Genomic DNA, 21,892 nt, shown 5'->3' with positions numbered 1-21,892 from the left:
CATCGTGGGCCGAAGGGCCTGTTCTGCGCTGTAATGTTCTATGTTCTATGTTCTATGTTCTATATTGGAGTGTATCCCTGGGAACAGCCCGTAGAGCACAGAGTCCCGCATCACGGAGCTGCTCATGATGAATCTTGACAAAACCACCTCATCTCTCTCCACACCTTCTTTGCAAAGGCTCATTTCACAAGGGGGTGGACAACAGTCTCTTCAAGGGCAATATGCAGATAGGGTGAGACTCACGCCTATAGGAAGGATCTGACGGGAGGGCCTTTCTCACTACCAGCCAAGTTAGGTTTTGGTACTTGCTAGAAATTTCTGGTGATGAGGTGTTCTGCCACATGACCTTAACAGTCTGCTCAGGGAACCATCCCAACAGGATCCACCATCTCCTTTCCCTTCAGGGCCTCTAGGCACGCTGACCACTGCCAGATGGGTTTATCATCAAAGATGTTTCTCCACATAAACGTTTCCATGAAGGAAGGTGGTATGGCACGGTCTAAATACTTGGAATATTCTGCAGCAATGTGGCCAGACCCATTCTTTACAATACTGAGGACAGATAGAACCTCAGTACGTAGAGACACCTAATGTTTGCATACCGAGGATCTACGCACAGCTTCATGCAGCCAGACACAAAGGAGGCCATCAGGATTAGGACAATGTTTTGCATGCTTTTCTCCCCTTTATCTAGAGGTTTGTATATCACTACAAACATGGTCCATTTTTGACCCCCAAATGCAGCAGAAAATGGCTTGCGTGATTGCCACACACAGGAGTGGGGAACGAGTCTGACCTGTGCCATGTACAGCAATACTGAGAGTACCTCACACCTGATGACCAGCTTCTTGCCTGCAATGGAGAGGGAGCATCATTCCCATATACCCAGGTTTTGGTTCATTATAGCTACTCGCTCTCTCCAGATTCTAATGCATGCCCTGATCCCTCCAAACCATATTTCCAGCATCCTCAGGCTGCCTGGTTTGACAGTAAAGGAGACTAATTGTTGATCCACCCAGTTCCCAAAGAACATGGCCTCACTCTTCCCACGATTTACCATGGCTTCCAAGGCCTGTTTGAACTGGTTGCAGATGTTGATGTTTGTGCATCAACAGTGGATCCGAGCAAAAGATGGCAACATCATCCAAGCACAGAGCCTCTGCTGACTGGGATTGTCACTGCTCTTATATTTGAATTCTTCCTGGTGGACTCAGCAAATGATTCTATACAACACACAAACAGGAGAGAGGGGCAGCCCTACCTGACTACAGATTTAATTGGAAAGCTTTCTGATTCTCACCCATTAACTGAAACTGCACTACTGGTGTTTGTGTAGAGCAGTTGGATTCAGATTCTCTCCCAAACCCCATTTTGGAGAGCACATACATCATGTAGGTGCGCAATATTCTGTCAAAGACCTTCTCCTGCTCCAGTCTTATGACCTTTTACCTTCACCTGAACAGACAGCAGAGAGCTCAGTTTAACATCTCAGCTGAAAGCCGCTCCCTGTGACAATGGAGTTCCCACTCAGCTGGTTGCTCCTTGAGCTCAGTGCGACTCACAGCAAGTGGAGCTGACATTAGGATTCATTCTGTATGCTTCAGCTTTCCAGCTTACACTAAGTGCTCTGACACTCTATCTGAACAAAAAACGAGGAACAGTACAGTACAGGAACAGGCCCTTCGGCCCTCCAAACCTGCACCAATCACGTCCTATCTAGACCAACTGCCTGTATCTCTCTATTCCCTGTATGTTTATGTGTCAATCCAGATGAGTTTTAAATGTCGCAAATGTATCTGCCTCAATCAACGCCCATGGCAGTGCATTCCAGGCCAATACTGTCCTCTGTGTAAAAAAACTTCCCCCGCACGTCTCCACTGAACCTTTCCCCTCTTACCTTGAACTTGTGCCCCTCATAATTGTCATTTGTGTCCTGGGAAAAAGCTTCCAAACATTCACCTTATCTATGCCCCTCATAATTTTATAAACCTCATTCATGTCGTCCCTCAGCCTCCGTCTTTCCAGGGAGAACAATCCCACTTTATTCAATCTCTCCTCATAGCTAATACCCTCCATACCAGGAAACATCCTGGTAAACCTTTTCTGTCTCCAAAGCCTCCACATCTTCCTGGTTGTGTGGTGACCAGAATTGGACACATATTACAAATCTGGGTGAACCAACGTTTAATATAACTAACATAATTTGCCAACTTTGATACTCGATGCCCTGGCCAATGAAGGTAAGCATGCCATATGCTTTCTTCACCACCTTTTGCATCTTTGCTGACACTTTTAGGGATCTGTGGGCCTGCACACCCAAACCTCTCTGTGTGTCTATGCTCCTGATTGTTCTGGAATTTATTTTATAGCTCTCACCTGAATTGGATCTACCAAGATGCATCACTTCACATTTGTCTGGATTAAATTCCATCTGCCATTTCTCCACCCAATTGTCCAGCCTATCTGTATCCTGCTGTACTCTCTGACAATCTTCATCACTATCCACAACTCCAGCAAACTTAGTATCATCCACAAACTTGCTAATCAGACCAACTATGTTTTCTTCCAAGTCATTTATATATATTACAAACAACAGAGGTCCCATCACTGATCCCTGCGGAACATACCAGTTACAGACCTCCATTCAGAAAAACACCGCTATCCTCTGTCTTCTATGGCCAAGCCAATTCTGAGTCCATCTAGCTAGTTCACAAGTTTGATGAGCCCCAAGGCTGAACGTAAAACTAACTTTGGAGCTTTACCCGTCTTTCTCGGATAGTCAGTGATTTCTATTGGATAACACTGGGAAAGATTCACAGAAACATTTGTGTCCAGGACACATACAAACTATAAAATGAAAACATTAAAGTGAATCTCTTTAAACAATCAATTAATTCCAGTTATTGGATAGTGATTAGGATTTTACAATTGGATTGTAACTCTGCAGGGGAAAGGTTCACATCCTGCGCACCATGGGAATTGTAGTGGGTAGGGAGCGAATCATGCACAAGTCCGTTGACCTCGGGTGGGATTTTCTGGATGAGGGGTGAGTGCAGCTGGAAAATCCCACTCTGTGAGTCATGTTGAGCAGGAAGATCGACCCATTTGTAATATTGTGGAGTAACTCACGGTCCAGTGAGGACAGGAAGAGGCAGTCCCATAACTTTCTAAATGTAAAATGTACTTTTCTGTGGAATCCAGTCTCTTACTTTACTTTTTGTGATAAAATGTTCTCCAAACATAAACAGTAATAATTGTTCTTGTTCCACAGAAATTTCCGGATATACAGAAAAGGTAAAATTTACACCCTTGATGTGATTTTTATTTCTAACATATTTCTCCCCCAGTCTGGAATGATCCAACACTGACCTTTATCTCCTGTTTCAGAGTGAAGCGAACTCTCCCAAAACCACAGAAGGTTTACCCTTTAATAAATGTGGGGAAGTACATTTGCTCACTGCAGTACAGAGTGTGGAAAAAGATGCTGACAGTGATTAATACAGGTGGGTGTGAGCTTCCTGACACCAGCTATTAAACAGCTCTCTATCATTAGTAGAAAGGACTGGTCTTTTTAAAATAAATATACAATTGTATTTGTAACGGATTAGATTTTACTTCAGTCAATTTTCAGTTAAAATACAGAATTGACAGATCAGAGAGTCACAGTGACCAGCTCCACCTGCTGAACACACAGTATTGGGAAGGGATATTGTCCATTCAACCTCCCTTTGTGGATCATTAATCCAGCATTCTGTTTTTCTTTTTCCTTCTTCCACAAAACTGGAGCCGTCAACATAAATATCTCATCCCTCAGGGTGGATTCCTGCCCTGAATCCTCCCCCAGTTTCCCAAACACCCTGTACGGTACAAGTATGGGCTTCTCCCGGATAGTTGAGATGAGCTGTGAGTTTAGGGCCATCCATTCTGTTCACCTTAATGTGTTTCCCACTTAGTAATAAAGTCCAGCTGGTTATTCTGACACTAGATCCTGTTTCTTCTGTGATTTTCGTGTCCAGCAATAGTTGGATTGGATTGTGGTGGGTCAGTAATGTAAGAGACTGGGTGTGGGTGAAAACAGTAAAATGTTTCACTGTCCAACAGCTCACTAACAGATGTCCCTCACAGGTGGAAAATCCCTTTTCCAGGTCTGCTGGGACTCTGCTCACATCGGTTCCCGGTCACAAGTGACTGTTTGTTTCCTGCAGAAGGACTTCACTGAAACTGATGTCAGTGGCTGCAGCTTCCAGATAAAAGTCCTTGTCGGGGTCCACAGCTCCCAGAGCTGGGCCAGTCTGCAAGTCCATTTTCAGTTTAATGAAAGCCTTTTCACATTTGTCATCTCAGTCCCAATACTCCCTGTTCCACTAGAGAGGCTACTGCCTTTTCCAGCTCTTTCTCCACGACCTTAAGGTCAGTTGGTTTTGCGGCTGGGACACGGGGGCGGGATGATTTTCCCCAAATACTAAGCTCCCAACAGGTGGGAATACGGGGGATTTTCCCATCTGTTTTTTGGGCGAGTTTAGTTGAATGAATTTGCGGCACTGAGTGTATCACAGAGTCAAGGGATTTCCGTTGGTGGGGCGAGTGCACATGCACTGATTTCTCAGTCTGCCGGGAGATTGGTTGACAAGCGCATCCCCCCCTCACCTCCCCCGGTCACCTGATGGTCAGACCCGGTATCTGTTGGCCTCCCGATGACCGGACCCGGCCTCTGATCGCCGATCCAGCCCCCCAATGGCCGCCATCTCACTAAAACCCATGTCCACTTTGTCTGGAGGGGGTCCCACCCTAAAACCTAAGGGTTTGGATATCGCTCCAGCCCCGTATCAGCTGTAAATCTTCCCAATATAATGGATCCTCCTGTAGATCAGAGGAGAGGGTGAATCTACTCCCGTGTTGGACACTCCTGTCTCTACTACCTTTCTCTCCCTCCACCATAATATCTACACATTGTCTATCACACTCATCATACCTGAGTGGACAAGGATACTCAGGCTGGGTACAGTCCCTTCCTGCTGAATTTCCCGGGACACCCTCTCACTGGGCCACATGGACCTGACCCTGGGGAGTGTTTTCGTGCTGACACCATTTCATTCATCTGTGGGATTTCTGGAAACTCGGGGTGTTTGTCTCGGGTGTCTCTCGACTCCGAGTCCCCTGACTCTGGCCCTTCATTGGTTTCCTCCACTCTCGGACAAACTGTCCACTTCCCCCACAATTGAAACAGGTCGGGATGATCTGCTTTTCCCCGGGTTTAAAGCGCTTCCCCTCTCGCTGCCCCCTCGGTGGGGCCCCGTCATCAGTGACTGGAGTTTCCCTCCGCTGTACAAGGGGAGCCACAGGTTTTGGTGGATCAGGGGCTTCTAACAGGGGCTGCCGGACTGTCCGGTTTCTAACTCACTATCCCTCAAACTGAGGAACACTCACTTCTCCAACCAGCCCCGGGGACACGGCACAGACTAAACCACCATTGACTTGACTCTCTCGCTCTTTAATCCGTCTCTTGTATTCAGCACGGTCCAAGTGTGGCTGCTTGTTTCTGTAACAACCTGATGTTGCCTTCACTCCGTCTCTGTCTCTCTGTCTCTCTCTGTCTCTCTCTGTGGTTCATGTCCCTGTTCTCCCAGTCCAGCTTTCTCTCTCTTGCAGCCATTGGACAGGATGGCAGGTCCCTCCGGGTCGCATCAGGACACAGGAGGGGAGGCACCTTCAGGGGTCGCATTCGTGTCACCAGCAGACGAGCCCCCCTCTCTCTGCCTGTCGCTCTGTCTCTCTCTCTGTTTCTCTTCCATCGTTTTGACAGATCCCTCATTCAGTTCTTCTAGGGTCTGGCCCCGCCCCCAATCTGACCCCGCCCCCAGGCTCCCTCCGGCCCCACCCCCAGCATTGACCCGCCCTCACCCATGCCACGCCCCCCACTCAGGCCCTGCCTGCTTCCGCCCCCGAGTAGCCTCGCCCCTCACCCTGGCCCCGCCCCCAGACTGACCCCGCCCCCCAGCCGTCTCCATTTCTCTCTCTGGAACGGGGTTTCCTCAGCCTCACTGCAGGGTGTGGTGTCCGGGTAAAACCTTCCCCCCGGGCAGTGTCTTCCCCTTTCCCCTGTGCGCTGTTTAAACTCTTCCCCGGGGGATGAATTTCTAATTCTGGATCATTGCTGATTTTCCCAATCACTAACCGGCTGTGAAAGTTACAGTGAGTCTGACTAACATTTTATCCGTGTCCATCTGTTCCCAGCTCCAGTCACCTTCGACCCTAATACAGCCAGTCCTTACCTTCTCCTGTCTGAGGACTTGAGCACCGTGAGAATCACCGGGAAACGGCAGCAACTCCCCGACAATCCGGAGAGATTTGATTACTGTGTCAATGTCCTGGGATCAGAGGGATTCACATCAGGAAAACATTCCTGGGAGGTGGAGGTGGGAAACAAGACTGAGTGGGATGTGGGTGTGGCCAAGGAATCCATCAGTAGGAAAGGGAAAATCACCCTGGATCCAGATAACGGATACTGGGCAATGATACTGAGAAAGGGGAATAAATACCAGGCTTGTGATAAATCATTGAAATGTTTAGATCTGAGTGTGAATCCGAGAAAGATTCGAGTCTGTCTGGATTATGAGGGAGGGAAGGTGGCCTTTTATAACTCAGATAACAAGTCCCATATCTACACTTTCACTGGTACATTCACTGAGAAACTCTATCCTTATTTCAGTCCAGGTATCACTGATGGGGGTAAAAACACAGAACCCCTGAAAATCTGTCCCCGGACAGTAACAATCCAGGAGGATGAGGGTTTTAACCCTTCATCCAAATAAAGACAGTTTCTTGTAGGTGGGGGTGGGGGTGGGGTTTGTTCCTCTGTGGAAGAGGGGTTGGGGTCCTTCGCAGATCCTGCCCCCCTCCCATTATCACACACTGTCAGTGGGGGCCGTCCATTCCTCGGGAGGGTGAGACGGATCCCTCTGGTCCGGCCTGTACCTCCCGGGGATGTGTGAGGACCCCTGCCTGAGGGAGGGCTGGAGGATCCACTCGATATAATCCAGTCACTCGTCACCAAGTCGGACACACTGGAGGCTGGGACGGGCGAGGTCGATGAGGCTGAGCCCACCCGGACACGGGCTGATATCCCCCAGGACCTGCTCGGCCTGATCGAGGAATCGATTAAAAAGACCCCACACACTGGGTCACTGGGTGGGGGAGGGGAAGGCCCCACACACTGGGTCACTGGGTGGGGGAGGGGAAGGCCCCACACACTGGGTCACTGGGTGGGGGAGTGGAAGGCCCCACACACTGGATCACTGGGTGGGAGAGGGGAAGGTGCCACACACTGGGTCACTGGGTGGGGGAGGGGAAGGCCCCACACACTGGGTCACTCGGTTGGGGGGTGGGGTAGGGGGAAAGCCCCCATTCTCCATCTCTGATTTTAAACCTGGGGTTGCTTGTTCTGGGGTTAGAGCTTTTCCCTCGGTCACTGTGTGACCCGGTGCCTGATGTGGAGCGGAGCCCAGAACCACTGTCACTCTCTGACCCAGAACCTCCAGAGCAGCCCAGGGAGGGGCTCTCTGCCCTCGATCCTGGGGGTGGGATGGTGACAGAGGCTGGTATGACTGGGGTGAGGGCTGGTGGTCACTGATAGTGAGAAGACTGAGGAGGACTGGGACTTAGTGGAGGGCACCGAGGAGGATTTAGAGTCCATCGTCAGTGGGGGACTCCCCCTCATCTCCCTCAGGGAATTCTGGGAATTCCTAGCTGACAGCTCGTGGCAAAGTCCAGCTGACCCTCAACCGATGGTTGGAGCTGACGTCTCGCAGAAGGTTCACATCTTCTGTCGGGAGTCTGTGAGGGGTTCAATGCGGGGACAGGAGACCAGGATCGAGGGGTGGGAGCAGGAGGTGCTCGACCTGGAGTTCACTCTGAGTTGAGGACTGAGGGGGAATAGTACCCATACTAATAATTATAGAAGTGAATAGCAGCCATATTAATAACTGTGTCAAGTGAAAGGTTAAACCACAAAAAAGCCTGCACACAGTTTAACAGCAGAGACATGCATATCAGGATAGTAAGCTGCTATTGCCAGGCAAAGGCCGAGTGTCTGAGTTACAGACCTTTCATATAAACAGAAGGGGAGGAAGATGCCTTTGTCTGGGAGAGGCCATTGAAGCAGATATTTGGAATGGGAGGATTGATTTGTGTTCTCACATTCAGACACAGCTGGAGTGTCCAAAGATAGTTGGAACAATAACCTACAATCAAAACTCAACTCTGATTGGATATTACAATTAAGCAAGCGGAATGTGATTGTGATTTGTTTCAATATCTGTATCTTATGAATGATGTAACCTTAATCTATAACTGTGAGTGGATAGAGATAACTCCTGTACATTGATTGGTATATGTTAATTACTTGTAATCAAATTTGAAACTCTAACTGCTTGTGTATTTCTAAATTCTGAACTCTGTGTCGCCTTTATCGTCTCAAGAGGGTCCAATTGCTATAGTCGTCAATAAATCATTTTGAACCATTCTGTGACTTTGTCTGGCTATTTAAGGGGAATGGTGATTATAAGTACATTAACGAGCAAAGCATCCTAGAAGCCCCACAACAAGGATCCGGCCCCGTGGAAGGTGTATGGAGAGAAGAACGGCACTCTGAGAGAGCAGCAGATTATCGAGTTCTGTGGTGTGTTTGTGAGATCACAGATCCGGTTCCTTCAGAACCTGGACCTTGTCTCCCCATCTTCGACTCACTGGAAAAAAGGCAGCGACTCCGTAAGCAGCTCCTGGGGCTGCTTCATGATGACGGATCCCTGGTCTTGAATCGGAGAGTATCAGCGTTGAGGCCCCAGCCTACTCCCGAGCTCTCTTCTCTCTGGATCTGTCCAGTGATGATGCTGACAGAGGTTTGTGGGAGGATCTGTTGAGGGTCAGTGCAGAGGGTACCCCTTAGCCTGACTGAGCCGACCAGTGTCCCTGACCAGCTCTCGAGGGGCAAGTCCCCGGGGCTGGACAAGCTGACCATAGAGCAGGTTCTGGGATGTCCTGGGGGGTGGGCGGGGAGATAACACACGGGTCCTGAGGGAAAATCTTGTGACCGGAGAAATGTTCCTCTCCATTATTGTCCTCCTGCCCAAGAGGGGCGATCTCCTCCTGTTTATGAAGTGGTGCCCAGTCTCCCTCCTCAGCACGGACTACAGGATCTTTGGCAGGACCATGTCTGCTCACTTTGGCACTGTGCTGGCCCACAGGATCCACCCTGACCAATCCCACCTGGATCAGGAGAAAGAGTTTGATGGTGTGACCAGCCTGACATTTTGGGTACCTGCCCTGCATATATTGGTTAGAAAGTTCAAACAAGTGATTGACACAAGGTAAACTAAACATAGAGGAAGAGCAGGAAAGATGGTGAAGATGGAAAAAGTCCAGGGGAGATGGAGAAGATGGTAGAAGATCAGGAGAGATGGTGAAGGTGGAGGAATACCAGGTGAGAGGGAGAAGATTGCAGAATACCAGGTAAGATGGAGAAGATGGGAAAAGGTCAGAAGAGATGGAGAAGATGGTAGAATATCAGGGGAGATGGAGAAGGTGGAGAAAAACCAGGGAAGACTGAGAAGATGCGAAAGACTGGGTGAGATGGAGAAGGTGGAGAAAGTCCAAGGGAGGTGGAGAAGGTGGAGAAAGAGCTGGAGAGATGGAGAAAATGGAGAAAGACTAGGGGAGATGGAGAAAGAGCAGGGGAGATGGAAAAGGACCAGGGGAGATGGAGAAGGTGGAGAAAGACTAGGGGAGATGGAGAAAAGGGAGAAAGACCAGGGGAGATGGAGAAAGACTAGGGGAGATGGAGAAAAGGGAGAAAGAGCAGGCGAGATGGAGAAGGTACAGAAAGACCAGTGAAAATGGAGAAGCTGGAGAAAGAGCAGGAGAGATGGAGAAAGACCAGGGGAGATGGAGAAAAGGGAGAAAGAGCAGGGGAAATGGAGAAAGAGCAGGGGAGATGGAGAAAAGAGAGAAAGAGCAGGGGGGATGGAGAAAGAGCAGGGGAGATGGAGAAAAGGGAGAAAGAGCAGGGGAGATGGAGAAAGACCAGGGGAGATGGAGAAAAGGGAGAAAGAGCAGGGGGGATGGAGAAAGACCAGGGGAGATGGAGAAAAGGGAGAAAGAGCAGGGGGGATGGAGAAAGAGCAGGGGAGATGGAGAAAAGGGAGAAAGAGCAGGGGAGATGGAGAAAGACCAGGGGAGATGGAGAAAAGGGAGAAAGAGCAGGGGAGATGGAGAAAGAGCGGGGGAGATGGAGAAAAGGGAGAAAGAGCAGGGGAGATGGAGAAGGACCAGGGGAGATGGAGAAGGTGGAGAAAGACTAGGGGAGATGGAGAAAAGGGAGAAAGAGCAGGGGAGATGGAAAAAGACCAAGGGAGATAGAACATAGAACATAGAACACTACAGCACAAACAGGCCCTTCGGCCCACGAGTTGCGCCGATCACATCAACACTGACCAATCTATAGACCTATCTATAACCCCCAATCTCATTAAACCCCATATACTCATCCAGAAGTCTTTTAAAAGACCCCAGCGAGTTCGCCTCCACCACCACTGACGGCAGCCGATTCCATTCACTCACTACCCTCTGAGTGAAAAACTTACCCCTAACATCACTTCTGTACTTTCCTCGCCGCACCTTAAATCTGTGTCCTCTCGTAGCGACCATTTCAACCCGGGGAAATAGCCTCTGAGAATCCACCCTATCTATTCCTCTCAACATTTTATAAACTTCTATCAGGTCGCCTCTCAACCTTCGTCTCTCCAGGGAAAAGAGTCCCAGCTCCCTCAACCTAACTTCATAAGGCATGCCTCCCAGTCCAGGCAACATCCTTGTAAATCTCCTCTGTACCCTCTCAATAGCTTCTACGTCTTTCCTATAGTGAGGCGACCAGAACTGCGCACAGTTCTCCAAATGAGGCCTGACGAGGGTCTTATAAAGTTGCAGCATTACCTCCCGATTCCTAAACTCAATCCCTCGATTAATGAAGGCCAGTACACCATACGCCTTCTTGACCACATCCTCCACCTGCGAGGCCGATTTAAGAGTCCTGTGGACCCAGACCCCAAGATCCTTCTGCTCTTCAATGCTACCAAGACTCCTGCCCTTGAGAGTGTACTCGTTCATCCCACTGGTTCTGCCAAAATGGACGACTACACATTTATCCGCGTTGAAGTCCATCTGCCACTTCTCTGCCCAGTCCTGCAGCCTATTTATGTCCTGCTGCAACTTTTGACATCCTTCCAGACCATCCACAACACCACCGACCTTCGTGTTATCAGCGAACTTACTTACCCATCCCTCCACTTCCTCATCTCGGTCATTTATGAAAATAACAAACAGCAAGAGTCCTAGAACAGATCCCTGGGGCACATAAGGATTCTGAGAAATTACTGGGTTAAAAATAAATCCATAGACAGTTTGTGGTTTTAGATTTACTATTTTGTTGATAAATAATGTTGTTGCAACACTTGAACAAGGAAACATGTTGTTGCAGTATCACCAGAAGCCATTAGGTGGAGCCGCTGCAAGGATTTTAAAAATTTAATTTGATTGCTGCAATACCATTCTTAATGTGGGTATGCTGGCGTTGGACTGGCGTAAACACAGTAAAAAGTCCGACAACACTAGGTTTCAGTCCAACTCACAAGCTTTTGGGGCGAACCAAAAAGCCCCGAAACCTTGTGAGTCTATTCTCAAATAAATCGGTTGGACAAAAACCTGGTGTTTTGTCAGACTTTATACCATTCTTAGTCAGAGGGAGGTGGTGTTGCTCTGTCTGATTTCACTTTCATTCTCACATTCTAACTATCCACCAATCCCCCAGTTATTAATCCAGGAGGACTTTCTTATCTTCTCTGTACTCGGAAAACAGGCCCAGATTTTTGAATTCACCTCCTGACACACAGCAAGATCCCAAACTGGGGAATTTCACTCTCCCAACCTGGGCTTTTTTGAACATTGTCCAGACTGGCAGTGTGGAATTTCCCGATAGGGACTCGGTGTGTGACAGGAACATGGAATTGGGAAGTCCAGGCTCATGTTTATTTTCCCTCCTTTCTTTCTGATCTAATTCTCTTTCAGTTGTGAAGAAAGGTGCTGCTGAACTGTCTGATCAGCCGAGTGTTTCAGCATTTTGTGTTTTTGGGATTGCTGCCAGTACCAGGTATCCAGCAGCAGGAGGCGACATTGCACTGTTAAACTTTACTGATCTTTGTACAGCTCGACATCACCATCTTCTGGCTGAAATCGGCACTACAATGAACTGCAAGGGAAAGTTCAACACTCTGGGCTGAATGGTCACTGTGATCACCGCTCACAAAACAGGCGCTGGAGTCAAGTGTGGGAGCAGAGTGAGGAATGGAAACAGAGAAGAAATCCCAGCTACAGACTGGGAAACAGGGGAAAAGATGGAAGATGGGACTGGGTGGTTAGACTGACTGAAGCAGGGAGTAAATGAAGGAAGGAGAGACACAAGATATTTAATTTACTTTGTTCTTCAAACTTGTGTGTTTTAACCTCTAATAGTGAATGAAGACACTAAGTCGACTTTGAATGTTTAAACACAACTTTCTTCATTCTGGTCTCTAACACAGGGTCATCCAGATTCGAAATGTTCGCTCTAACTCTCTCCACAGATCTGTCAGACCCACTGAGATTTTCGTGCACTTTTGTTTTTGTTTCTTTATTTTTTGCTACTTAGAAACTAGTCAATACCTGCAATGCATAAATACTCTCTATCCGTTACTGAAATTGAGGCTGATTTCCACTTGCATCTGAAACCTGGCCAGGATTTTGCCACGTAACTATCAGTCTTCTTCTTCCAGATGTTGTTGTCTTCTGTGAATGTTGGTCTGGATTTTGACTGAACACAAGCTCTTTGTTAGCACAACAAGGGAGGAAAGGTTATTAATTGTTGAAGGCTTTGACATTCAGCCTTTAAATTTGTACTCTTCAAGTAACCACACCAAATCGTAGAGTTCAAATCAAGGTTGAGGACTGGTTCCAAATCTCAAATCTTTAGTTTCAGACCTGACCTCATCTATCAGATCTCTGGCAAGAATCTCACCCTTCATCCACCCTTTGACTGAGGCCCCAGTGGTCTTGGTTATCCCTTCAGTTACCTGATTCAATGTTTTTATGAGCCCATCACCCTGTAGGTCTGTGGCAGTGAGTGCATACTCAGTTCCACAGCCTCCACACTGTCATTCCTTTCCATGGCAACCCAGGAGGAACAGTCATTCAGTTCAGACAGTTGTACTGAATTAAATACCGAGTTTTCACTCCCAAACAATCCCCCAACATCACGAGTATATCTTGTATCTGTGATTCAGGAGCAATTCTGTAAGTATTGTTGGTTACCCCTAGAGACACCATTGTCACGTCATGTAATAAAGTTTTAGCTTTCCCAGTCCTAACTAACCCATCAGGGGGAGGCTCGACCATGTTTGGACATTGGGTAGGTTTTTGATATCCACAAGTATTAAGCTGGTAATATCTAATATCTCTACAATCAAGTCTGATCTATTACTTGTTTACATAGTTCTTGACAATCCTGGCCAGGTTCTGTGACATTGAATAAATATCTCCACAAATCCAGTATTTGAAGGCATACAGCATGCTTGCCTTCATCGGCCGGGGCATTGAGTTTAAAAATTGGCAAGTCATGTTGCTGCTTCATAGGATCTTACTTAGGCCGCACTTGGAATCTAGTGTTCAATTCTGGTCACCCACATTACCAGAAGAATGTGGAGGCTTTAGAAAGGATACAGAAAAGATTTACCAGGATGTTGCCTGGTATGGAGGGCATGAGCTATGAGGAGAGGTTGGAGAAACTTGGTTTGTTCTCACTGGAGCGACGGAGGTTGAGGGGAGACCTGATAGAAGTTGACAAGATTATGAGAGGCATGGACAGAATGGATTGTCAGAAGCTTTTTCCCAGGGTGGAAGAGTCAAGGGGGCTTAGGTTTAAGGTGCAAGAGGTAAGGTTTAAAGGAGATGTATGAGGCAGATTTTTTTACACAGAGAGTGGTGGGTGCCTGGAACTCATTGCTGGGGGAGGTAGTGGAAGTGGATACAGTAGTGACTTTTAAGGGGTGTCTTGACAAGTACATGAATAGGATGGGAATCGAGGGATATGGTCCCCGGGTTTTAGTTAAGTCAGGCAGCATGGTCGGTGCAGGCTTGGAGGGCCGAAGGGCCTGTTCCTGTGCTGTAATTTTCTTTGTTCTTTGAATTACAGGAGACCTTGAGGAACCTCCAGGTGATGGTTTTAACAGGTATCTGCTGCTCTCATGGGGATAGGCCAAGATAATTGGAGGTCAGTTAGCTCAGTTGGCTGGACAGCTGATTCATTGTGCAGAGCAATGCCAACAGCATGGGTTCAATTTCCATACTGGTTGAGGTTATTTTTGAAGGCCTGCCTTCTCATCCTAGCCCCTCACCTAAGGTGTGGTGATTGTCAGGTTAAATCACCACCAGTGAGCTCTCCCCCTCAAAGGTGGGAGTGGGGGACGGGGAGGGGGAGGGATTCATCTGGTACTTTTTACCTTCAAAACTGTAATGACGGTGAGTTTGGAATTGGTGAGTTCCTGCAGTGCATCTTGTAGACAGAACATATTGCTGTCTAGGCCACTATCCTGAAGAACTCCTGCAGTGATGTCCAGGAACTGAGATATTTGCTGTCCTGATGTTGTCAAACATGCCTTGGTGAATTGCCAGTCTCTGATCTTATCGTGTCACCACAGTATTTATATGCTGGGCCAGTTCAGTTTCTGGTAAGTAGTAACCTCCAAGATATTGACAGTGGAAGTTTCAGTGATTGTACTGTGATTAAAGAGGGGATGGTTAGATTCTATAGTGTTGGAGATGATCATTGCCTGGAACTTGTGTGGCACGGAAGTTATTTGCTCCTATCAGCCCAGGCCTTGGGCTGGAACAGACTGTTTCAGTATCTATGAGGTTACAAATGAAACTGAACACTGCAGTAATCATCAGCACAGCGATGGTGGAGCAGCTGAAGATGGTTGGGCCGACGACACTAACATGAGGAACCCCTCCTGATCCTGAGGTCACAGCCTTGTGGGGCACCGGTGTTGAGGATGGTCATGGAGGAGGTGTTGTTGCCTCTCCTTACTGATTGCAGTCTGTGGGTTAGGAAGTTCAGAATCCAGTTGCAGAGAGAGGAACTGAGCCCCAGGCCACAGAGTTTGGAGATGTGTTTCACAAGAATAACGTGTTGAAAGGTGAGCTGCAGTCAATAAATAGGAGTCTGACACAGATGTCTTTGTTACCGAGGTGTTCCAGGGTTGAGTGCAGGGCCAGGGAGATGGCATCGCTGTGGGTCTGTTGCAGCAGAAGGTGAACTCTAGTGGATCCAGGCATTCTGGGAGGGCAGAATTGAATCTGGGCATGAATAACCTTTCTCAGTGATGGATATCAGAGCCACAGGGCGATAGTCATTAAGCTGTCTGGCTTTTCTTTGGTACAGGAATGATGGCCGTCTCCTTGAAGCAGATAGGTTGAAAATGTCTGTAAAAACTCCACCAGCTGGTCTGCGCAGGATCTGAGTGCTCATCTGGATACCTCGTCTTGGGTTCATGTCACACTATCTGTAACCCCCATGACTTGCCTGAGCTTGCAAAATCTCACTAACTGTCCTGGCTGGAGAGAATACACACCTCTCTAACTTGTGCTTGGTCCTCTCTCCATTCGCACTGTCTGTACCTTTAAGACTTGATTCCCTTTAAAGACTCACATTCCAACCATTATCTTGTAAATTGAGTTTGTGTCTATATATGCCCTGTTTGTGAACACAACTCCCACTCACCTGATGAAGGGGCAGTGCTCCAAAAGCTTGTGCTGCCAAATAAACCTGTTGGCCTTTAACCTGGTGTTGTGAGACTTCTTACTGTGCCTACCGCAGCCCAACACCGGCATCTCCTCATCATACCCCATCTGGGGCAGTCACTTTCCATGGGTTGACCTTCGAGAAGGCTGCTCTGACATCGGATGTGGGTTCATCTGAGGCTTCTGAGGTGGAGGACACGCTCTCGCTGACCTCTTACTCGAAATGGGCATTCAACGCGCCAAGCTCATCGGGAAGGGGTGCATTGGAGCCGGCGATTTTACATGCCTGGATCTTGTAGCCTGTTATGTCTTGCAACCCTTGCCATAATCGGTGGGAGTATGTGTGGCTAGCCTGGGACTCCAGCTTGGTCCGTTACTCTCTTTTGGCACCTTTGATGGATTCTTCAGCAAGAGATGTCTCTCTTGGAGCTAAAGGGATCAAGAGATCTGGGGGGAGGGGGGAATCACAAAATTGAATTCGATGATCAGCCATGATCGAAATGAATGGTGGAGCAGGCTCGAAGGGCTGAATGGCCTCCTCCTGCTTCTAGTCTCCATGTTTCTATCGTAATGAATGGCAGAGCAGGCTTGAAGGGCCGAATGGCCTCCTCCTATTTTATATCACCTTTTACATTTATTATTGTCACATGTATTGGGACACAGTGAAAAGTATTGTTTCTTACATGCAATGCAGACAAAACATCCCATTCAGAGTATATAGGGGAGAAGTAAAGAAAAAATAAAGAATATAATGTTACAGTCATAGCGAAGGTGTAGAGAAAGATCAGATTAATAGAAGGTAGATCCATTCAAACATCTGATGGCAGCAGAGAAGAAGCTGATCAGTCAAATGATGAAACCCAATGACTCAGATGCCAGGTACTTACAACCAATCTGTGCCTTGAGTCACCTCCTTAACTCATTGCGCACACATTCCAAAGACCGTGCTACTCCACTGGGAGGGAGAGTGGGAATAAAGTCACCAGTGGTTTGGAGCTCTGATCGACATCACTAAACTGACCCAAATCTGATCAGAAATTTTAATTCTCACTCAGTGCTCTACTGTCCAATCAATTAATGTTCCACAGGCCTCCCCATTCTATTTATAGAACTAGAGAATCATACAATAGAAAAAGAGGCCATTCAGCCCACTGTGTCTGTTCTAGCTCTTTGAAAGAGCTATCCAATAATTTCACTCCCCTGTCCCTTCTCGGGTATTGATCCAATTTTCTTTTGAAAGTTCCTATTGAATCTGCTGGATCTGAGATTGATGGACACAAACCTGATCAAACACAAGAGGCGTCAGAGATGGCAATGGAAGGTGAGCAGGGAACAGAGACAAAGGGAAGTCACGTCAAAGAAAGGAGCAGAACTTCCTGGAGGTGGACATTCGGCTCCACTGCTCACACTTTGAGCTGCCTGTTCTCTAAACACTTAGGAATGATTTCCCCAAATTGACACCAAGTGCCCATGCCAGCCAGAAAACCGGAATGTGAATTCCTGTGCCCCAAAATCTGGAAACATGACTACGTATTTGGAGAAACACAATATTCCTTCCTCCCGTCACTCCTGCCCCCCCCGACCTCTCAGCTTTCCCCTCAATACCTTCACCCTCCCCCAGCTTTAACGCCATCCTCAACACCTTCATCAGCCCCATCCCAGCTTTACCCACTCTTAGGCCCTCCTTTCCAACCCACACATTTGCTGCATCCTTACCAGTGCATGGAGAAGATCCTGAATTTCTGAAGCAAATCCCACCTCAGTGAAGCTGAACCGGTTACATGGAGACCTCCCACCTTCCGAGAGCTGCTCCCCATTGGTGTCATATGCATGAGGATCCACCCACCACTTGATGCTCGATGTGTTCCTCTGGGGTCTGGTAGCTGAACGACTCCATTATCTTCTCATTGAACATCGATGATATGAGCAAGGCTCTGAAGGTAAATCAGTTTGACACATGGAATAGCCTTCTTATCGGTTTGACACATGGAATAGCCTTTTCCTGAGTGAGGTACTGCATGAATATACTGTCACAAAAGGAAAATTACCTTTCAAATAGCTAAATCACAGAATCACAGAATTGTTATAGCACAGGAGACCATTCAGCCCATCATGTCTACAACAGCTTCTCAAATGAGCATTTTCCTTAACACCATTCACCAGCCTTGTGAATGCACATAGAATTATCCATTGCTAGGAGAAACTTTGTGAAAAAGAATTTTCCCACAGAAATGTGTATAAGATCCACAAAGACACACTGGAAGGGAATCCATTCCACTGTGAGGTGAGTAAGGCTTTGTTTCAGGTTCCTTCTCCCTTATTTGTTCTTTTCTGGGATATAAGCATCATTTGCAAGGCCAGCATTTATTCTCCATCCTTAATTGCCCTGAACTGAGTGGCTTGCTGGACCTTTTCAGAGGGCAGTTAAGACATCGCTGTGGGTCTGGAGTCACATGTAGGCCAAACCTGGTAAGTGTGACAGATTTTCTTCCCTAAAGGACATTAATAAACCAAATGGGTTTTTATAGCAATTGATCATATTTCATGGTCATTATCGTTGAAATTAGCTTTTCAATTCTCGATTTTATTGACTGAATTTAAACTGCACCATCTGCTGTGGTTTGATTTAAACCTTTGTCCAAAACAAGAACCTGGGCCTGTAGATTACCAATGATAATATGCTACTGTCTCTCTAAAGAGTCATCTGATGATAAACAACAACAAATGGACTTTCTGACATGAAAAAGATGCATCCTAGTGAGAAGAAGAATATTTGTTCATTATCGTTATTAGACATCTGACTGGTTGTCTCCCTCCAGCGAGCTCAGCGTACAGGAAGTCCTTGTGTATATGACTGACTTCCATCATGTGGGTGTGTTCTAGCCAATTAAACCACCTCTGCTTCACGAGCAGTAACAAACTTCGAAGCTCTGCCTTTGAGAGGAAGACCACATTTACCATTTTGTCCAGTCAGGTTACACCGCAGACAGTGAAGATGGAAATCGTTGAGCTTCTTTTCCTGCTGGCTGTAAGTTGTCCCTGATTCCGTCACACAGCAAGGTGCTGAGAACATCGGCCTATAAACTATCAGCTCGGTCCTAAAAGTCAGCCGGGCGTTATTCCATGTGTGTTTCATGAGTGGTCCAGAACTGGTGCCCCCACCACCACCCCCCCACCAACCCCCCCACCCCACCTCACTCCTGTAACAAATTCTACTGCCTTGGTCAGTGTCAACCAATCTGTCCCTTGATGCAAAACTTGACTGCATCACCTCCCAGTAATCCCATTTCTCGAGGAGAGAAGGCAGTCTGTTCAAACCTTCCAATAGTTACAATCTATCAGCTCTGATAACATTCTTGTAATGTGTTTGCATTTCACAGGTTGTCCTCTATCCTACATTTAAATCATCTTTCTGTCTGGTGTCTGCTGCAATGGAAATGAGAAATTCTCAGCAGTTTTTAAGAATATGTATTTTAGTATTGCTGTTTGGATAGAGACAATCAGCCTCTGTCAACTCAGCCACGTGTTTTATTTATTTCAGGAGGAAGCTGACAGGAAAAGGAGGTCGGGCATGGTCTTTACTGGAACTCTGCGCAATTTGATAAAATAACTAGAAAAGTCCATTTCTAACCAACTCTTTGACATTTACAGGATTCGGGAGGATTATAATATGCCACCCCAGCTACTGAAAAATTCTTCAGCTCTTTGCAGTACAGAGTGTGGAGAGAAATGCTCGATACCTTCGACCCTGGTAAAGCTCATATATGTTCATTTGTCTGCTTTATAACTCATATCTTTATGTTGTGAATCAGATATCAACCAGACTAGGTTTTAGTACCAAACTGTTGTTTAACATCCTCGTTAAATACAACCTTCAATGGAATTAAAGTGTTATTCATTCACCAGATTCAACTTCTAAAAGGCCTTCAACAAGTCACCTGAATATTTCAGCTTCTCCAACAGAAGTAACTCAGGGATCCTGGGCTGAAGCACTGCCTCCAAAAACCTGCAATACTTTCCTGAATTCAGTAAGAGACAGTTCATCCATTTTACCTCCCTCATCCCAACCATGGCCTTTCCTTCCTCACAGAATCTTGCCTTTTCCACAATATAGCTTTCTCCCGATGTCCTTCCACCTTGTATATCCAACTCACGATCATGAATAAGATTGGGCAGAAAGCCTGGGAATGAAGCCTTGTTTATCCATGCTGAGAGGAGAGAAGTTACAGGGTGATATGGAGTTAGCTGTGTTCACTGTGGGCATGGAGAACAAGCACTGGCTTGTAACCCACTCCCTGAAAGTGTCACCAAGGTTTATTTCCTCAGTTATCCTGAGGAAATATTCCACTCTCCCTAAACGAATGTCTTTTCTCCATTATCCAGGAAAGGAATCAGGGTTTGACAGTGTGGCCACTGAATAGTGGGAGCAACTGCAGAGTAGAGACAAGGCAGAAGAGAAAGGTATTGTTATTGGAAATAAAAACCATGAAGCAATATATAGATCAAATCCAATAGTAAATCAACCGATGAAAATAAAGATTATAAAAAAGAATGAAAGCATAAAACTAAAAGTTCTGTATCTGAATGTATGTAGCATTCCAAACAGGACAAAAGAACTGAGAGCACACATAGACATAAAGATGTTCTGTCAAAGGGTTATTTAGACTCAAAATGTTGGCTGTACTCTGTCTCCACAGATGCTGTAAAAAGTCTGACAACACCAGGTTTTAGTCCAACCGATTTATTTGATAATACTCACAAGCTTTCAAGGGGACTGCCTCTTCGTCAGGTGAATTCACCTGATGAAGAGGCAGTCCCCTCGAAAGCTTGTGAGTATTATCAAATAAATCGGTTGGACTAAAACCTGGTGTTGTCAGACTTTTTACTGTGTTTACGCCAGTCCAACGCCAGCATTCCCACATCATGTCCACAGATGCTGTCAGAGCTGCTGAGATTTTCCAGCATTTTTCTGTTTTTGTTCCAGATTCCAGCATCCACAGTATTTTGCGTTTATTTTATTAGAGAAATAAAGATGATTTGATAGCCATTATGGAGACATGGTTGCAGAAGAACATGAATTGAAACCTAAATATTGAAGGGGATGGAATATTCATGAAGGGCAGGAAGAGAGGAAAAGATAAAGGGGTGGCTGTGTGAGTTAATAATGATATTAGCACAATAGAGAAAGATAACCAACATTCAGGAAACCAGAATGTGATTTGTGCAGAGTTGAAAAATGGTAAAGGCAAGAAGTCACTATGGAGTCATGTACAGATTGCATAACAGTAACCACTTCGTAGGATCGAGCATAAAAAAAAATTAGAACTTGTCAGAAAGGCAATAATTATGGGAGATTTTAATTTATATATAGATGGGAAAGGTCAGATGGGCAAAGGTAGTCTAGTGAGTGTTTTCAGGATAGTTAGAATATATTCTGGAAACAACCAGAGAGCAGGCTATACTAGATCTGGCACTGTGCAGGGAGATGGAAGTAATTAACGATCTCACAGTGAAGGTATCTCTAGATAACAGTGAACCCAATTTTACATTCAGTTTGAAGGAGAGAGCAGTGGGCCTGAGACTATGTTTTTGAGACTGAAATAAGGGAAATTATGCGACATGAAAACTGAGCTGGCTCAAGTGAACTGGCAAATTAGGTTAAGTGACAGATCAATAGAGATGCAGTAGCAAACATTTATCGGGATATTACATAAGAACATAAGAAATAGGAGCAGGAGTAGGCCATCTAGCCCTTCGAGCCTGCCCCGCCATTCAATAAGATCATGGCTGATCTGTTGTGGCTCAGTTCCACTTTCCCGCCCTCTCCCCATAACCCTTAATCCCCTCTCTTATCAAAAATCCATCAACCCGCGTCTTAAAAATATTTAGCGAGGCAGCCTCCACCACTTCAACGGGCAGAGAATTCCAGAGATTCACCACCCTTTGAGTGAAGAAGTTCCTCCTCAACTCCGTTCTAAACCGCCCCCCCTTTATCTTGAGGCTGTGCCCC

General features: G+C 46.6%; 1 protein-coding gene across 1 annotated transcript in view; it reads left to right on the top strand.

Annotated features, from left to right (window-relative positions):
• The window catches only part of LOC145337212 (zinc-binding protein A33-like), a 28,325-nt gene extending 21,513 nt beyond the window's left edge, over positions 1 to 6,812 (top strand). Inside the window, exons 4-6 of the mRNA XM_080182005.1 lie at positions 3,272 to 3,294; positions 3,388 to 3,503; positions 6,235 to 6,812. Of these exons, the coding sequence (XP_080038131.1) occupies positions 3,272 to 3,294; positions 3,388 to 3,503; positions 6,235 to 6,812 (717 nt within the window). The remainder of the gene's footprint in view (positions 1 to 3,271; positions 3,295 to 3,387; positions 3,504 to 6,234) is intronic.
• Positions 6,813 to 21,892: the final 15,080 nt, after the last annotated feature.

Source organism: Carcharhinus amblyrhynchos, unplaced genomic scaffold (assembly GCF_965287045.1).
Source record: "Carcharhinus amblyrhynchos unplaced genomic scaffold, sCarAmb.v2.hapA scaffold_45, whole genome shotgun sequence".
Lineage (NCBI taxonomy): Eukaryota > Metazoa > Chordata > Chondrichthyes > Carcharhiniformes > Carcharhinidae > Carcharhinus > Carcharhinus amblyrhynchos.
This window is presented reverse-complemented; position numbering and strand designations above follow the sequence as displayed.